Source organism: Cololabis saira, chromosome 12, assembly GCF_033807715.1.
Source record: "Cololabis saira isolate AMF1-May2022 chromosome 12, fColSai1.1, whole genome shotgun sequence".
NCBI lineage: Eukaryota > Metazoa > Chordata > Actinopteri > Beloniformes > Belonidae > Cololabis > Cololabis saira.
The window spans coordinates 10,956,612-10,975,600 of NC_084598.1; the positions used below are offsets into that span (position 1 = coordinate 10,956,612).

General features: G+C 39.7%; 2 protein-coding genes across 4 annotated transcripts; both read left to right on the forward strand.

Annotated features, from left to right (window-relative positions):
* The first annotated feature begins 1,357 nt into the window (after positions 1–1,357).
* uba3 (ubiquitin-like modifier activating enzyme 3) lies at positions 1,358–10,934 on the forward strand. The gene is made up of 18 exons (XM_061734744.1): positions 1,358–1,453; positions 1,555–1,593; positions 3,041–3,164; positions 3,275–3,355; positions 3,470–3,552; positions 3,773–3,853; positions 3,950–3,993; positions 4,088–4,152; positions 4,267–4,422; positions 7,843–7,945; positions 8,034–8,144; positions 8,270–8,323; positions 9,738–9,774; positions 9,863–9,944; positions 10,042–10,142; positions 10,237–10,300; positions 10,409–10,463; positions 10,566–10,934. The coding sequence occupies exons 1-18, from the start codon at positions 1,434–1,436 to the stop codon at positions 10,652–10,654; spliced, it is 1,389 nt and encodes a 462-aa protein (XP_061590728.1). The 5' UTR covers positions 1,358–1,433; the 3' UTR covers positions 10,655–10,934.
* A 1,977-nt stretch (positions 10,935–12,911) lies between these two features.
* LOC133456282 (chemokine-like protein TAFA-2) lies at positions 12,912–18,933 on the forward strand. Of its 3 annotated transcripts, none has more exons than XM_061734745.1 (5): positions 12,912–13,113; positions 13,815–13,933; positions 15,153–15,308; positions 15,573–15,697; positions 18,802–18,933. In XM_061734745.1, the coding sequence occupies exons 1-5, from the start codon at positions 13,079–13,081 to the stop codon at positions 18,811–18,813; spliced, it is 447 nt and encodes a 148-aa protein (XP_061590729.1). In that variant the 5' UTR covers positions 12,912–13,078; the 3' UTR covers positions 18,814–18,933. The 3 variants fall into 3 exon arrangements, with proteins under 3 accessions (XP_061590729.1, XP_061590730.1, XP_061590731.1); XM_061734746.1 differs by lacking the exon at positions 12,912–13,113 and adding an exon at positions 13,497–13,567; XM_061734747.1 differs by lacking the exon at positions 12,912–13,113 and adding an exon at positions 13,540–13,567 and having other exon boundaries at positions 13,818–13,933.
* Positions 18,934–18,989: the final 56 nt, after the last annotated feature.

Genomic DNA, 18,989 nt, shown 5'->3' on the forward strand with positions numbered 1-18,989 from the left:
TAAAAAAAAAAAAAGAAAAGAAAGAAATTCAAAGAAAGAAATTCAAATTAAGAAGAGGCCCTACAATGGCGTCTTTAATCTTTTTTTTTTACTGAAAATATCTTTGTATACAAACAACAAGGCATCAAACTTGATCAAAATGCTTCAAGGAACAGGTACATTTGAGAGAAAACAGAAGAAAATAAAGAAATATAATAAATAAATAAAATAAAATGAAAAGGAAAATAATTGAAGGGGCTAGGGCTTATCCAATAAATTATATCCAACAATTATGTTCTGAAGTTGTATTGCATTTCTTTTTGTCATGAGTTTAAGGGCTTTAGAAAAGTGAAGGAATTTGTTATGGAAAACACAAAATCAAGGTTTCACTTTCATATACTTGGATTTGTGGATATGGAATTTACCCAGAATTATGATATTATTAATAAGAAAGTCATCATTGGTATTGTCCATTGAAATTCCAAAAATAATAGCTTTTCGTGTGAAGTCCTGCAGATCAAAAACCTTTGGATGAAGCCAGTCATGTATATCCTGCCAAAGGGTATTAGAAAATATGCATTAAAAAAAAATCATTGATCAGTGGTTTCACGTTCATTACAAAATACACAGTTATTAGTATCAATACCAAATCGCTGTCGCAACAAATCACTGGATGGGTTTACACTAGGGGTGGGACAATACGGGTTACTCACGATTCAATACTTTGGCGATATGTGGCCCACGATAATATCACGATACACGATATCTACGACATTCGATATATTGTAAGAAATTTCATCAACGATATATCATGATCTATGTGAGTGAAAAAGAAAAAAATCCCATAAAAAGGAAAACGTCTGTAGTTATGCATTTATTCAATGCCAAATCTTCATAGAGCCTCACTGCCTCCTAGTCTTGTAAATGTAAACACTGTACAGCTGGACAAATTGAAGTGCATGAACAATAGTGCAGTGACAACCGCGTAAATCCATTATGTGTGTTGTAATAAAATATCGATATTTGCTGTCAGCTTATCGATTATTTATTCCAACAATATATTGCAATATCGTTTTTTTTCGCCACCACTAGTTTACACCATTTAAGGTTTTAAAATTGAGTTATTTTGCTTTGGAAGTAATTGGAAATTTTAAGTATTTTGTTCGTAACATGGTGATATTATGTTCGGGGTAAAACTGTAAGATTGAATCTGCCCAGGGTGTACTAAAGCTTGAATTATGGTTCCGCGTTAAATCGACGCAGAACCTACGCCGTACGGTGCGCGTCGCCGCGTAAACTACGCCGTAAACTCTGCTTTAGTGTAACGCGGAACCATAAATCAGCCTTCACGTCAACAATAAAGAGAGGAGGAGCTCGGCGCCTGCGCAGCAGCGGCGCAGCTCTGACTCCCGTGAACGCAGCAGTCAGAGTCGAGGACATGGGACCGTGAAAGTATGGCGGATGCCGAGGAGCCGTAAGTCTCCATGGACAGAAATATGACTCTGTCGTCGCTAAATTATACTACTTTAGTGCCAAATTGACATGTTGAAATCCAGTTTTACTATCTCGTTTCAGGGAGAAGAAAAGAAGGCGAATAGAGGACCTGACTGAGAAGTTAGTACCGAATGCTAAATGCAGGTTTACGTGAGCAGCGAGCACCGGGCCAGGAGACATGCAAACACACATTTGAGCGAGATCCGGCTCTTATAACGCTTTTAACGTAAACACGCGTTTGCGCATCGTATGCATTTACAGTGTGTACTGTGATGCAAACAAAACAGCTGATTGGATACAGCCATCTTTCTTGTAAGATGAGCCTGAAAAGCTGCGTCACTTCCACATTTATCCTCTGTGTTTACGAGTGTGTACTTAATTCAAAATGTCGGAATGAGGAAAGTAAATAAATCAGAATGTATTGCAGTGAACAAAATCCATGCAAGGCATCACTGAAAAGGATACACCGTGTGTACTTACACAACAATGTTGATAAAGTGGCTGTTAACATTTGCAGAGGGATGCCTGAGTACACAGAGATAATCTTTAAATAACTGAAACATGCACTCATTTCTTATTTTCTAACTGCAATAACACAATTTTTCATAAACATTATCTCCAGTAATTTATTCTCTATACATTTAATATGGTGAGTAAATGCAGTCACATTGCTTTGACCTGATGCCAATGCTTCCTTTGAAAGACATTGGTCGACTCTTAAGAGGTAACACCATTCGGTAGCTGACATTTACATATTTATTCTTAAACCTGGGATGCAATTAGGGCTGGGAATCGATTCAAATGTCAAGAATCGATTCGATTCCGATTCTTAAGATTCAGAATCGATTATCAAGATTCGATTCGATTCGATTCCGATATTGATTTGGGTTAGTGTTTTTAAAACTGTTTTTTGAGCTGTTGCATGAATTATATGACTGTAGTTATGCAAAATATTACTACTAGTATTGAGATTAAACAGCAAGTATTGGCAGCTAATGATGCTGTAACCAATCAGCTCCCAGAATGCTGATAGAACTGCTTTCAGAAACATCATGTGGGTCAGAATTATCAAACAGATCCAGGGCAGCAAACAGAGACGGATGAAATCGGTTTTATTTTTTCCCACATTCCGTTTTTATTTGTTCCATTTTCGGTCTATTTTGGTTTTTAATTTTTGAGCATTTGGTTTTTAGCATTTTTTGCAAACGTAACTCCAAGACAGTATATAAAGTAATGACATATAGACAATTTATGCAATTATAACCTAACACTTTAATGTTTTCATACCTTTAAACATATTTAAAGGCAAAAACATGGCACCAGTCATTTTCGTGTCCAACAAAACATTCCTTTTTTGGGGATAAACAAAAAAAATAACCAAAAGTTGTAATGATGAAAAAAAAATACATAAATAAATAAAAGAAAAAAAAATCGATCTTTAGACATATGAATCGATTTTTAGGAATTAATATGAGAATCGATTTTTTTCAACACAGGCCTAGATGCAATGTGAACATTTAGAAATACATGGAGTAGAAAAGCATCCCGTGTCCTTTGGTGTGTGCAGAATGGCTGTTGATGGTGGACACAGGGATGCTGCTTGCGACTGGGACGGCCGCTGGAATCATGTGAGGAAGTTTCTGGAGAGGCCGGGCCCGTTCACCCATCCCGACTTTGAGCCCAGCACTGAGGTGACACTAAAATGCTTGATGAAGAAATGCATGCTGTTCATTTCTGTCACGGAAAGTAGTATAATCTACAGTGAAATACTTTAAACATCTTGTTGCCTCTGCCATTTCAGTCTCTACAGTTTCTGTTGGAGACGTGCAAGATTCTGGTCATTGGAGCAGGAGGACTTGGATGCGAACTTCTTAAAAATCTGGTAGGGAACAGCTTGCATCTGTGTTTTAGTAATGTACTTAAGGTTTAAATTAACAAATAGCAGACCGTTTTGACATTTTTAGATGAATGAATCCATAATATTGTTTTGTTTTAGGCCCTATCAGGGTTTCGTCTCATTCATGTGGTTGACATGGACACGATTGATGTGTCGAACCTCAACAGGCAGTTCCTTTTCAGGTTGGTTTCATCTGAATGTCTCATCTCATGCACATTTTAAATCTTTGTTAATAGCAGGCAAAACAAAGAAATTTGGTGCAAAATCCTCTCGATGTATCTCAGTAACCCCCAAGTTTGTTTATTAAATATTTGGCAACCATTAGTACTAGTTGAGATAAGATCAGATCATATTTACTTTTCATATTTACTTTTACTTTTTTATGATTTATGCATCATTTAGGCCCAAAGACGTCGGAAGACCAAAGGCAGAAATAGCTGCTGACTTCATCAACAGTCGTGTCCCAGGATGCAAAGTAGTACCGTATCCTTAACTGCCCTCTTGAAAGATAAAAAGAACTTATCAAGTTTATGAAGTGTATTTTTATAATGAGTTTTATTCCTTATTTATAACTTGAAGTCACTACAAAAAGATCCAAGACTTTGACGATTCTTTCTACAGGCGTAAGTGTGTTTCTCCAACTCCAACCCACAACAGAGCTCACAGAAACATGTGAGAGGTTATTTTCATTTTTAAGCATTCACCTTCTCTCTACAGAGTTCCACATCATTGTCTGTGGACTTGACTCCATCATTGCCAGACGCTGGATGAATGGGATGCTGGTAGGAGAAAATAAATGAATGATAACAGTGATAAGCCTCTGCATGTCACAAGCATATATAGGTGTAGCCAACCTTATTCTAATATGTGTTATACGTTGGTTATGTCTTCTCCAGATATCCCTCCTGAGCTATGAAGATGGAGTCCTGGATCCCAGTTCCATCATTCCTCTCATTGATGGAGGGACAGAGGGCTTTAAAGGAAATGCCCGTGTCATTCTGCCAGGCATGACTGCGTGTATCGACTGCACCTTGGAGCTGTACCCACCACAGGTACCGCACACCTTTCTGCAGATATTTGCCTTCCACCTCATTGTAAAGGTTTGCGTGTAGAAGATGACATATGACACTGAAACTCTTCCACTCTGATAACTTAGTATAAAACTTACAAGTTGTTCAGTTCTCTTCTGTGTGTAAGAAAGTACCTGTGGTGTGCAATGGTTGGTCTTCCACTTTTAAATTTGCAGCAACAGCAGTTTTTTTTTGTTTTTTAATGCACAAACATAATAAAAATAGACTAAGTTAATTAACATAAGCACCCACAACTGGTGATAAATAGCTGAAGTGTAAACACATTTAGATTTGTATGTAATATTTTTTCAATGAATACAATGGGGAAAAAAGTAAGCATGCACTGTTATTAATTATAGGTTGCAAAAGAGATACTACTTTCCTCATTAATAAGAGCTCCAATGATGTAATTAATTATATTGATTATGAGAATTTGACAGTGTGGAGTTTTAGCATCGGTGCGTCATATAAAACCACATTCATGTCTCTTATAATCTGTCGTCTTTCCAGCTCAACGACAAATGTTAATTTGTGATTGCAGTAACACTGCAGGAAGTGCTGGGGGCAGAACAGTGTCTGGCGTGATTACCGCATGTAGCCCAGTAAACAAAAGCATCATATTTATGTCAGAGAAATAGGAGGAAGGTACTAATAATCATGGTAAACAAATGAACAAATAACAGCTAGATAACCTCTCGAAGTCAGGGGACATTTAACAGAGAACAAGCCAGCTGAAGTGTAATGCAGATTGTATTGTCACAAAAGTAAACAGCAAATCAGGTGATTACAAGAGGATTATTGGCAGCCAGTCATGCAGCTGCTCACTGAGGAGATAAGGACTTAGTCCCAAAATCTTTTAAATCCAGTTTTTTGCAGCTACACTTGTGGTGTGGTTGCACTCATACCAGTAATTTAAGAGTGAAGATTCTTTATTGTCAAGTACCATATGATGACGTGCATCATTACTGGACATGACATTTTTGGTGGCTGGTGTTGACTCAACTGTGCACACTTCTATGTAAGAGGTAACTTAAGATACAACAGTAAAACCAGTCAGAATATGTACAGTAAATGTATAAACACAGTTATAATAATACAAATAACACAAAAATGCAATACAAAATACAATAGAATAAGATAGAAACAATCCAACTATATAGTTGTCTGCAAGATGTATGAGATGTGTAATCTGGGTGACATCTGGAGTTCAGAAGCCCGATGGCTTGTGGGTCTCTGAAGCTGCTGGCTCTTGTGCGGATGCTCCTGAATCGTTCCCTAGAGGGGAAGGGCGTGAACAGTTGGGAGTGTGGATGCCTGGGGTCAGAGAGGATCCTTCTAGTCTTCCTCCTACGGCACTGGTTGTAAATGTCCTGGATGGTTGGCAGTTCCGACCTGGTGATGCGCTAAACTGATTTACCACCCTCTGCAGTGCTTTGGGTTTGAAGATGGTACAGCCGCCATACCAGACTGATTTTCCCAGCCAGGATACTCTATAGTGCATCTATATACGTCAGTGAGCATCCTGGTGTCCATGCCAAACCTTCTAATGGCACTTTTGCACTAGGACTTACTGAGCCTGACTCGGCTCGTCATGCCTCTACCCATTTGTCCCCGTTTCTTTTTCCACAGCCAGGTGAGAAGTGGGGGGGTTGGGGTGAAGCTGCTGTGACGTACTCGATTGCGCAACCGCTTTGTTCATGTCGGCGCTGATGAGAAATCAGCTGGAGCCGCGAGCGGCTGAGAGTAAAACAGCCCGTCTACATCCCTTTTTTAATTCTCTCGTCAGTCACCAGGTTTATGAACATCTGCACCTCAGAGTTGGATCACCAAACAGACGTTTTGCGCTTTATAATAAAATCGCCGCGAGCCGCGGGTCGCTCTCGCGCTGACTCCCGCTTCCTGATTCAAACGTCTGACGGCCCTGCCCCCGACCAATCAGAGGCGTGGAGGGTGGTGACGTCAGAAATAGTCCCGGCTCAGCCCGCAAAGAACCTCGCCAGAATGGTTACAGAAATAGTATCGGCTTGGAGCGGCTCTACCCGTCTCAGCCCCTAGTGCAAACGTGCAAGACGGGGCCGCGCCGAACCGAGCCGGGCGGAGGAGGGACTAGTGCAAAAGCGCCATAAGGTGCCGCAGGAAGAAGAGATGTTGTCTTGCTGACCCGATGGTAATGTCAGTGTGTCGTGACCGGCTGAGATCCTCACTGATATTTATCCCCAGGATCCTGAAGTAACTGAGTAACTCCCACTGCTTCTCCCTCTATGTGAACGGGGGCATGTTATTCTCTCTGTAGCCTCCGGAAGTCCACAATTAGCTTTTTGGTTTTGCTGACGTTGAGCAGGAGGTTTGGTCTCCGTAATGAGTGTGGATGGTTAAATGCAGTTAAAGGCTGAACTGAAGTCCACAAACAGCATTCGCACATAACTGTTCCTCCGGTCCAGGTGAGAAAGGGCAGTGTGGAGTGCAAATGCCACTCACTCAATTCAATTCAACTCACTCATTTTGGTTCGTTAGAGATTTGTTACACTTTCTGCTGTGTGCCAAAATAATAGCCAGTCCCGGCTGTCATGGCGCTAGTACGAGCCGGCTGCCGGTCCGCTGCTCTGCGTGTGAATGAGAATGTATGTTGTGGTCGCTGCGCTGGCAGATCTGATTACCAGAAGAAAATAGTCTACTCTAGAGGGAGTCTTTTAGACTGGATTTATGCAAAGGAATCTAAAAGTTGGAACAGGATCTTTTATAAAAAAAAGGATGACATTGAAGTTTGGTGCACTGATCTACCTTTTTCCATTCTGATACAATTATGCTCTATAACTCCTAATAAGACATACTGTTTCAAAAATCAGAGATATTACCATTCTAATAGTATTTTTTTTATATATTTAAAACAAATATTATTGGTTTTATGTGTGAGGCTTTAGTAAACCACAGAGCCAGAAATATACAAAAATGCATTGAATTCAAAGGGAATTTAATTGAATCATACAGTTTATGGCAAAAACGGTAAAGGTGTCCATTTAAAAATGTAATATGTATATGTAGAAAAAACCTTACATTATCCTTCAGAAGTCTTAAGCAACCATGCTGTATCTGTACAGGAAGAATAAAGTAGGGCTGTTGCAACAGCAACTATTTAAAGGTTTTCAGACCAAATATTTGAAATTAAAGTTAAATAAAAGCTAAAGATAAATGTCTACATTATGAATGTTGCAAATCTTTGTTTATTTTTTTTAACAATGTTGTCATTTTAATATTGTGACTTACAAGAGTGTTGGCCCCTGAAGACAACATTGGATCAGATTGATCCCTTCTCTAAATGAAAGATAACTTTACTTTTCACAAATCTAGGGCTTCTTTAAATACTTGTTTACTTACCCCTGAGTTTTATATCACAATCCACAGATAAACTTCCCCATGTGCACCATTGCATCAATGCCCAGGCTACCAGAACACTGCGTTGAATATGCCAGGATCTTACAGTGGCCCAAGGAAAAGCCATTTGGAGGTGAGCTAAAGCATTCACATTTCATCCCAGCAGCTAACATCTCATTGTCAGAAAATGGCCTGACAGCTGTCGTCTTCTTCTCCACCAGAAACGAGTTTAGATGGAGACAATCCAGAACACATCCAGTGGGTGTTTGACAGATCCCAAGAAAGAGCAGCAGAGTTTAACATCACAGGAGTGACATACAGACTCACACAAGGTAAATCTGTCAATTACAACACATTCACTTATTCAATGCTAATTTGTCACGTCAGTTAGTTTTAGTTGGGCTTTTTTTTTGACAGAAGTGATGAATTAAATTCTCATTTATGTCTTGTTTGACAGGAGTTGTGAAGAGGATCATTCCTGCTGTGGCATCCACTAATGCCGTTATCGCTGGTATGGAGGATTGAGTCTTTTTTTTGCTTCTCTTTTCCTTTTTTTGGCTTAGCCCGCTTTAGTTAGAGGCTATCATGACACCTGATGGTTTACCACCACCACTACAGCTTTTAAATTTATTTATTTACTTACTTAAATCATTTTCATTTCACACAACAGGTAATTAATGGAGATTTACAGCTCGCAGCCCTTTCACTCTTAACATAATGCTAAAATCTCTCATGTGCAAATAGTTGATCAAATATGCCTTTTTTTAATATACTTGTAGGCTTTCTGTCTCAAAAGGGCTCAGGACTGTCCTGCTTCTATTCTGTAAAAGCTAACAGTTTATTGAAGTCTTTGTGAAATATTTGAGACATGTTTTGGTGAAAATACTGAAGAGAAACTGTACAACAGGTCCCTTTTCCAACACATGTTTTCAGCTTTATTAATAACAACCCCTTTGAGGGGGTAGGAGTTAGCAACTCCACTCCACCACATCTTTCACAGTTTAGACTTTTTTTGACATCATCACACTGCTGATTACTTCAGAGGTACAACAAAATGCAGCTCAGTGTCCCAATAGATGGATTTATGCAAGAAATTGGATAAATCTACTCTCTTCTGGGTCTGGATTGTTACAGCATCCTACAGATTTGATCCAGTTGGCTGATATATATGCTGAGTTATGTTGCCCAAACAAGGGGGCGATGGATGGCGGTGGATGAGTTATCTTGAATTTTGTGATTCGTTTGTCAGTTTAGGTGCCCAAATGTGTGCTTTCATGCAAAGAAAAAAAATATTATTAGACACTTTGGAACAATTTGCTTGATTCCTGATCAAATCAAGCAAGAATTGTGGAAGTTTATTTGGGCCTGCTTGTGTCCCAGGTTGTTGTGATATCTGTAGCTCCTTACCGTCTCAGAATGCTACGGTCATGTGGTGACTTTGTCATGTGAACCAGTAGCTGCTATGATGTAAAGGTATAGATCTTATGACATTGCTGCGCACATTCACACATAGTGGTCGACTATATCTGAGACTAAAAATGCCAGTTTGGGCTGCATTTTCTTTTCCATTTGAAATTAGATTTTAAAACATGTTGCAACATGTTATGTGAGGTTTCAAGTGTGATCATGTGGACAGAGGACTCTGGTGTTGTCCTCAGTTCATAAATCTGTTCATCAGAGTGTCTGTGCAGATTCTCTCAGATGATGCCCAGGCGTCCAACGACTTTAGTGAAGTAGCAGAGATTATATCATGGAAAATGTTCACTTTATTCTGTAGGTCTAACCAGGCAGATTATTTACAAGCAGATGACTACACCACTGGGTTATTTTTCTAATGTGGTGTAGTCCTTGAGTACAAATAATGTATCTTCTGGTTTTTAATCTATCAAGAAAAGTTTACCTAATTTTACTTTTGTCCTCCACAGCTGCCTGTGCAACAGAAGTTTTTAAAATTGCTACAAGGTTTGTGGAAGAAACACTTTTTGATTAATTCCTAATCTCATTGTTTGTCAGTTAAATGCCACATTTAATATCATATCTTTCTTTTCAGCGCATATATTCCTTTAAATAATTACTTGGTCTTTAATGATGTGGATGGACTGTACACCTACACCTTTGAAGCCGAGCGAAAGGTTTGTTTTTCTTCAGCTTTTGTGTACGTTTGTTTTGTCAGCTGTGCCTTATCCAGATGCGCTTGTAGAGAATGATCAGAATGATCTCTTTTAACAGGAAAATTGTACAGCTTGCAGCCAAGTTCCTCAGGATCTCCAGTTCCCTCCTTCTGCCAAACTACAGGAGATTTTGGAGTACCTGACAGAAAATGCTTCTCTGTGAGTGCTCAGCAAAAATCATTTTTCAGTTACATTGCAGAAAAATACCAGCGATCAATTAAAGATTGCATGTTGATTTTTCTTTTTGTTCCAGACAAATGAAATCTCCTGCTATCACCACAACTCTGGAAGGAAAGAACAAGACGCTGTATCTGCAGGTAATGCACCTCACGTGTGTGTGTGTGTGTGTGTGTGTGTGTGTGTGTGTGTGTGTGTGCTGGTCAATACTTTTATCAAATACATTTAAACTGCCTCTTTTGTTTCAGTCGATTAAATCCATCGAAGAACGCACCAGGCCCAATCTCTGCAAAACTTTAAAAGGTAATAAGAAACTCACAACATTTCCAATCTGTTTAGGTGGAGATGTGAAGAAAGTTTAGGAAACCGGGTTGAAATGGGGTCTGTTATTTTTCTCTGATGCAGAGCTGGGTTTGTCAGATGGCCAGGAAATAGCTGTCGCTGATGTCACCACGCCACAGACAGTTCTCTTCAAGCTCAATTTCACCGCTTGATTAGCACTAATGAAGCTGAATGCAAATTAGATGTTTGGTCTCAATGTTCCCGTGTTGTTGCTGTAGCACACTGATATAATGTAAATAAGAGGAGTAATGCCTCACCTGGAAGATAGCATGTTGTATGAACCTGGAATCATTTAATAACAGTTTTTCTTTTTTTAACAACTAAGATTGTTTACTTCTGTGTATTTGTCCTGCGCTGACATGCAATAATAGCCATTTTCCTGTCATTTGAGAATCGATATTTGTTCTCTAATAAACTTTTATTATCATGAAATGGTCTCTTGTTATTTTTCCCCATCCTATAAAAAAAACAGCAGTTCTAGTTTTTTTTTCTTAAAAGAAAAAGCAACAAGGCAAAGTTTCAATTAAGGTTTTATCTTGTAAATATAAATATATTGATAACTCCTTTGTAACATTATTTGGAAAAACTGTCGGCCATCAGTTAATAATGGTTGACTGTGAATAAGTTGGAGGACGATGATATTGCGGCTCGATCTTAATACTAAAATTAAGAAGCAAACATTGAATGAGCTTTATTTTTGTTTTTCTTTTGTTCTTTCTTTTGGGTAGGGTATCATGCGCCCCATAACAAGGGTCTCTAGAAAAATGTCAGTCCTGAAGAGCCTTAAAATTGTTCTGTCAGCGAAGGGCTTCAACTTCTTCAAACTCTGGATTTATAAAGGTATGAAATTAAAAAAACAAAACAACCCTCATGTCACACCAGACACATCTAAGGTGGGCAGGCTCTTCAACTCTTGCCCACCTCACGTTTCGTGGTCTTTGCAGTCAGTTTTTTTGCAGTAATAAAATACAATTTGATAAAAATCCTCTGATCATGGTGGAGCTTATTATTGGGCAAATACAGCATAAGATGAACAACATAGCTTTTTCCACCTATATATTAAAACACTGAACAAGTCGATTTTATTCGGAAGAGTTGCTTGATGAAAGTTTCTTGTCTTCCAAGAGGATGCACGGAAGACGTTTACAAAAGTACACCTGAAGAAACCACAAGACATCTGGTGCAATGGTCGGTGCCAACAACCAAACAGCATTTCAGCAGGAACACATCATACCTGCATACTAGCAGCCAGTGGACCTGGGCCCTTTGTAGTCTTTGTAGTCCACCATGAACTCTGTTTTTGAAGCAAATGTGATGCCCCAACATTGTTTTTAGGAAGAACACAGAGAGTGAAGTATTCATCTGAACTCCAAACTTCCCAGATCCCAGTCTGGTGGGACCTGGTGGAACATGTGAGAAGCAATCCCAATGGACAGAGACAGCATCTCAACACCCACAAGAATCAAAGGATCTATAGGTACCATCCCAGTATATCCTGGTACCAGATACAGGACACCCTCAGCTGATCTTTGTCCAGGCTTTAAAGGATCTGCTCAAAATATTTAAAGGATGGTCTTAATGTTATGGTTTACACACTAACTCAAATCAAGAATCAAATTACTTTCTGATATAATGTCATAGGACAAGTATGTGTAATAAACAAAGAAATGTTAGGAAGACAACTGGTTTTAAATACAACCATAAATCAACTAACATTCAGTTGCACACCTCAAATGAATGTTACTGAAGCATTATTTCTTCATCTATTGCCTTTGAAAAAAAGGGAAAACAAACTAAGGCTTGGTTAATTAGATTTTTATTCCTCGTGTTAGTTTTAATAAATTGCTGCAAATGGAATGACTGATTTTTAAAACGTGGTGTAATTTACTTATTTCTTCAAGAAAAGTCCTATAGTGTTTTTTAAGTCTCATAATTAGCATAAGGCTTGGCCTTGGAAAGGGAAATAAAACTTTTTTCTTTTTGTCGGTTGATAAACAAGAAATAAACGGAGACCCGAGAAACTGCAGTCTTCAGACGCACTTTATCCTCTCCTCTCAAGGATGATTTATGGTTCCGCGTTAGACCAACGCAGAGCCTACGGCGTAGGACACGCAGCCACGCGCACGGTACGCCGTACCCATAGGCGAAGGCTCTGCGTCGATTTAACGCGGAACCATAAATCAGGCTTCAGTGTGTGACAGCCAGGATGTCACTTCTCACTTTAAGCCTCTTAGGGCGTTAATGAAAGTGCTCGCTTATTGTCCGGGAGACAGATGGTTTCCGTCTTGATTAAGTTTTAATTTTCCTGCCGGGTTTAGGCGGCTGAAGGGCTTGATCCTGCCGGGAAGGTCGCTCATCATCATGGCTGCAGGCAGACGCGTCTCTGGGTCTGGATCCCGGTCAGGACCGGCTCCACACCGTTAATATTATAGATCCATGCTCCACACTGACCAGCACAGACACGGACTCCACTTGGTTTGGTTGTTTTTCAACTCTCAACCTATTTGCACTGATGCGATCCAAAAACTTCAGGAAATGGAGATGAATAAGCGCTGAAAACTTCCCCTCCTGCAAGGATGTGGACCTCTGCACATCAACAAGGCGAGCACAAGTAAGTTTCTGAGCACTGGCCTTGCATGTTAATAGCTGATTAATTTCATAAAAAAGTATTCAAGTGTAATGGGTCAATTGCAGAACCAGTCTACTGAAAACGAATCACGTCTAATCTTATGCATGCATGCCGCGTTGTTTGTGAATATAGTTGACACTGTTCGTCGTTTGGATTAATTGTGAATAAACGGCCTTAATGACTTAACTAGTGCCGAAAAAATACAAAATCTGTAAAAAAACCCCAATAAACATGGATTACCTGCATCCTTAATATAATATATGATTAATAAAAATGCCTCGAGCAAACTAGCACTCTTCTAATCCCCATCTTCATTGCTCTTGATTATTTATTGCTGTGATTTGTCATTAAAATCCGTGTCCCAGTTTCTGTGTGACTCATCCGGAATACAACTTGTTTTGGAGGACACCGAGATGTACACAGCTGAAAGGATAATGTGAGTCAGAAATGAGGGCGATGACCCATTCTTGTCTGCTTCCAAAGTTGCCCCTCATCAGGGTTTATTATGGTGTGTCTTTGATTTTTCAGGGCTTAGCTTGTGATGATCAGCAAGTAGATGTGGTTTGATAATCACAAATAACATGTCAGAGTCAGAGAATCTAATATGTAAATCACATAGTTTTGGGGAAACATGTTTGCCACAGTTTATGTTAATCTAGATGAGTCTATCTTGTCTTGTATAGCAGGATGAAGACAAACATATGGACACATCCACTACACTGGAGCCTGCTGTTGTTTTGTATAGTAAACCTCGGCATCCAGATAGTGTCCAGTGGCAACCAACGCTCCAGGGGACAGATGGGTAAGTGTCAGACCCAGCCAGACCACTGGCCTGCCCAGAGGGGCTCATTATTGGCTCCTGGTCACCAATCTGTTGGCCCGGTGGGAAGCTCCAGTAATAAGATCTCCAGGCTGGCTGAGTCTCTTACTCAAGTCAAATGCAAATGTCGTTTCTTGTCTGTATGTCATTGTTTTCATTTGTTTGCTGGAGAACGCTGGAAAAAACAGCAAATGTACCATTTGTGGAAATAATTCATTTGTATGAAGCATTTCAGTCTTTCTGAACTGACTACTTCAAGGGGTTGCAAGATATATACAAATGTTGTGGGTTCATAATCGCTTTTGTTTTCAAGGAAAAATGCTAAAAGGATTTGGGAACCCTATTGAAAAGACAAAAACAATGGTTGCAATTGCATGTTGAACACAAACATAAAGTAGCATCAAAGGGAAATATTCAAGTAAACTACCTCCGGATTGTATTTGAGTAATATTGTGGGGTAGAAATACTTAGATACACTTCACCAGCCCCACAAGTGCATCCGTGCACGAATACTTACAAAATTAAACCTGAGGCCTCTGTCTTTGTTTGGAATTTTAAATTAAAGTAGTGTGTATATATTGTATTTTATATGATATATAATAACATTGTATTATATAAAGTAGTGAGTGATCCTCCACGCAGTCAGATAGAATTTTAAGTTCCAAATTATTGTAACACCAGTTACTTGTTACGGCTTAAGTGCAGCAACAGGAATAATTAGTGATAAATACTAAAATTCTAAAAATGCTACAATGAATCTCTTAACTTTTAGGATTCAGTGAAATGATTCAGAAACAGATATGACACTACAATGTCTCCTCTGCACATTTCTGTTAATCTGGAACATGAGATGACATCCATGGATTTATTTTCTCAATCATTTTTTCCTGGCCTGTTGCATTGATGGCGATGCTTTTCCTCCACTAGGTGGTGCTGTACCTTCAAAAACAACCGAACAAGGTAGTCCAGGTAATAATTGGACTGCTGTGCCACGTGAACTAAAGATTGCTGTATTTATTTGAATTCACATGAAGCCAAGAGACTTTAGCAGTCGGACTCTAATCATTTCTTTTCTGTGGAAGGCGATCTCATCAAAATGCCTCGTGCCTAAATACAAAACTCAATGTACATAAAGAAGAAAAGAAAAAAAAAGAATTCATGAAAAAAAAAGTAATCTTTACCTACAAAATGTCTTTCTCAGGGTCATCACAGGATAGGACAGGAACATGTGAAGTAGTTGCTGCTCATCGGTGCTGCAATAAGAATAAGATTGAAGAGCGCTCTCAAACAGTCAAGTGTTCCTGCTTCCCTGGACAGGTAGCAGGGACAACAAGAGCTCTGCCCTCTTGTGTTGAAGGTAAAATTACTGAACCCTCTTGAAGCTCTATTTTCCAGAAATATTCTGACATGACAAGAAAGTATTATATGTCAAAGTAGGGTCACTTTCACCAGAATCCTCTGACACTGAAGCTTTTAGGATCCATAAGAGTGTGACATCGTGATTGAGATGTTTTTCCCAAACATGTTTTCTTGTCGGAAGTCTTTCAATCTAGGAAATGACCTTCTGCCTTGGCATTTTTCCTCTCTCTCGACTTCTCTCTCCCTGACACACACTCTGCAGCCTCCATTGTGCGTCAGAAGTGGTGGTGTAAAATGGAACCGTGTCTGGAGGAGGAGGAGTGCCGAGTTCTGCCTGACCTCACTGGCTGGTCATGCATCTCTGGGAACAAAGTGAAGACCACAAAGGTGAGAAGTGGGGAGGGTGTGTGCATTAGTCTGAGTCATAGTCCAAATCACCATCCATTCATCCATCCAACTATTTACTGTACCCACTTGATTATTTGGAGGGATTGGGGTTTGCTGAGGGTGCAACCTGGACATGTTGCAAATCCATTGTGGCCACTCTGCTCGCTTTATGTTTATGTTTATGTAGCAGCAAAAATCAAATTTGTCTCAAGATGTCTCAAGTCAGTGTTTGAACCTCCTGGAGTAATCACCGAGGGAATGACAAAGAAAAAAAAAACTCCCCTTTTGACAGGATGAAACCTTGCACAGAGCTTGGCTCTGCAGGGTGAGGAAGGGTGGGGTTTTGGAGGGGGGCTGCTTGAAGCTGGCCAGATTTTGAGAAAAAAAGGAGGAGACTTGGATAAGAAAGAACAGAGGATGTGGAAAGAGAGTTTTAGAGGCAGACAGCCGAATCCATACAGGTATCAAAATGAATCATATTAGCATACCTGGAGTATATATATGCATGATTCATTCAGATGGTGCGTGGCCCTTACAAGATTGAGAGTGCACTAAATGGGGAGCGCTAGCAAAGTATTAATTATGGAATAGCTGAGTGGCTATATAGTGTGCTCATAAGGTTGCCGTTGTAAGGATAAACAGAGCAATGAGGCACATAATGATGGCAATGATGGCAGCCATTTACATCACTGGTAAGTAGGCTGGCACAGTATATGAATATCACATCTATCATTATCAGAGTGGAAAATTGTGGCAACAGTCCTGCAAAGCACAAAGCACATAACGATTTGAGACTCAGACATGGCAGTCATAGATGCTTAAATGTAGTCATATGGTACGTCTCTGCTTTTTTTTTTGTAGCTTTACTCTTGTGCGGACAAAGCCCGGCAGATTTGTGAATATTCTTCATGAAGCTTTATTTTCGTAAGCTCTCCCGTGATGCTGGAAGACTCTACAATCAAGCATGATAACAGCTTCCATAGGCGATATATCCACCCTTTTTGCTCTCACCAGGCACAGCAGGATCAGAAAACCTAATTCTATAATCTGGTGAAAGATGGGTCCAAGAGGACAAACAGGAAATAAGCTGCAAATTTATACAGAGACCTCAAACCCATATAATTAAATCTGACGACCAAAGGAAACCCTATTGCCTAAAAAAAACAACAATTCTTTCTCAGAAGTTGACTTTTTCTTGAACTTTTCAATATATATTATTCATGGGAGGGAAACATTTTCCAGTGAAACTAGGGCAGGTGAGCACAGGAAGCATGCAGGAAATGATCAGTGGCTTCACAGTCATCATGTCGCCATCAGACAATGATACACTTGAACAAAAGAGGAAAAAAAACAGAACAGCATAGGTTTGTCCTTCACAGTAACCCTTGCTTAGTTACTGTTGCTATGTCTGGCAAGCCTTTTTCACACACTGTATAAAGGCAACTTGAATTTGTATTAATCTTTGAAAAAAAAAAAAAACAACCTTATTTTTATTTTCCTCATGCACCTGATTTAAACGTTAGAAGCCCATTACGTGGCCATCACCACTTGTGACTGCTCCAAAATAACAAAAATGGCCAGGAGTTGCTTGTGCCACCTCCAAGCGAGCTCAAGGCTGCTTTATGGTTCCATGTTTGTGTATCTTTGCACAAGTCTCAGCCCACACAGAGTGAGGGATTGTAAGAGCTGAATCAACGTAGAGATTGAAGTGATGCACTCGCTTTTGCCTCCATACTTAAAAAAAAAAAAAAAAGGAGCCTCGCCCTCGGGCAGTGGTGCTGTGCTTAGGAAGACTATTAATTGAGGGAGAGTTTGAACATGAAAGGGATAGACCACAGCAGAGTTTATAAGCACAGCGTTAGACTAATGATATCACAGGTTTGATAGTAAAGATGCTCTCTGACGGTGATCCATATGTGCTCGGGTCAGAACGCCGCAGGATTCCAGGACCACAGGTTTCTTCTACCCCCTGTTTTTACACCTTTTGGTTCATTTGTGCTGGATTTAAAGGGGACATGAAACTCACTGTTCCTGAGAGTTTATATTTGGGTTTTTAATAATCAAACAGAATGCAATCTTCTCACTTTGGGGCTCGTATGTCTCAAAATTCATCATGCAATGGCGTCATTCTGGTCTTTATTTCTGCCCAACTTTACAATACACTGCATTGGGTAAAAAAAAGTTGTAGAGCAGCTCTTAAAACAAGCACACCCTTCAAAATAGTGTCTGACTCAACCCACTGAAACTGGCTACTATGAACAAAAGTGTGAAGACATGGTTGAAAAGGGAGCTTTTGAGTTCTCATTTTTGTGGTGCACTGATGAAGATAAGTCAATGAATTGTCATTAAGACCTCTGGAAATGTTATCAACAGGTTAAAACCGGCATATTGTGTCTCCTTTAATGGGTGGAGTGGCTCCATTCAACAACTACCCTCCACAGTTGTGATTTATTTGAAACTCGTTGCTTCACACCGACGTACAAATACGAATTTGGACGCATAAAAGACTTAGTGACCAGTAAAGGAGCACAGCGAAGAAAGCTTACACTTTCACACTCCAGCCTGATTAGCTGACTTGCCTAAGGTCTCCTCTTTCACACGTCCTTAGATGCAGTCTGGCCATGGACATTTGAGCCGTCTTTTGTGTAGTCTAATCGGCATTCTTGCCGGAGTTGTTAAAGAACGGCGCCAAAAGTACGATTGTCGAAGTCCCAGAAAGGCAACCCAGTGGGTAACGCGTCAATCAAAATGTCCATTGCATTTTCACTTACGTTTTTAAAAGAGAGAATCTCTAACCTCTTTGACTCTACCATGTTCATATGTACTCTTTTCCAGCATTTGGAAAAATAAATTGGCACACCATTTCATATGTACGGACGGTAAAAGATGAAAGACAGTTTCTTGAAGCTGGAAGCAGGTGTAGAGAATGTCTGGGTAAAAAAAGGGGAACAAAATCCAGCAACAGTTTTAGACACATCACCACACTTTACCCTCTGTTAAACCTATTGATCACTCATGTCGATGAGAGAAAAAAAAGAGACAGACGAACAAGAGCATAACATTTTTTTGTCCTCTTTTGTTTTTGTTTTTTTTTTCTTTTTTAGGTGGCACGATAGCACAAGTGAAGCTCCCTGTAATGAACGTGAGCCACGCCTGACCTGCTGCAGGGAACACGAGTAACAACGGGCTCCTGTCAGATGGATATTATATATGTACATATATATATATGTGTGTGTGTGTGTGTGTGTGTGTGTGTGTGTGTGTGTGTGTGTGTGTGTGTGTGTGTGTGTGT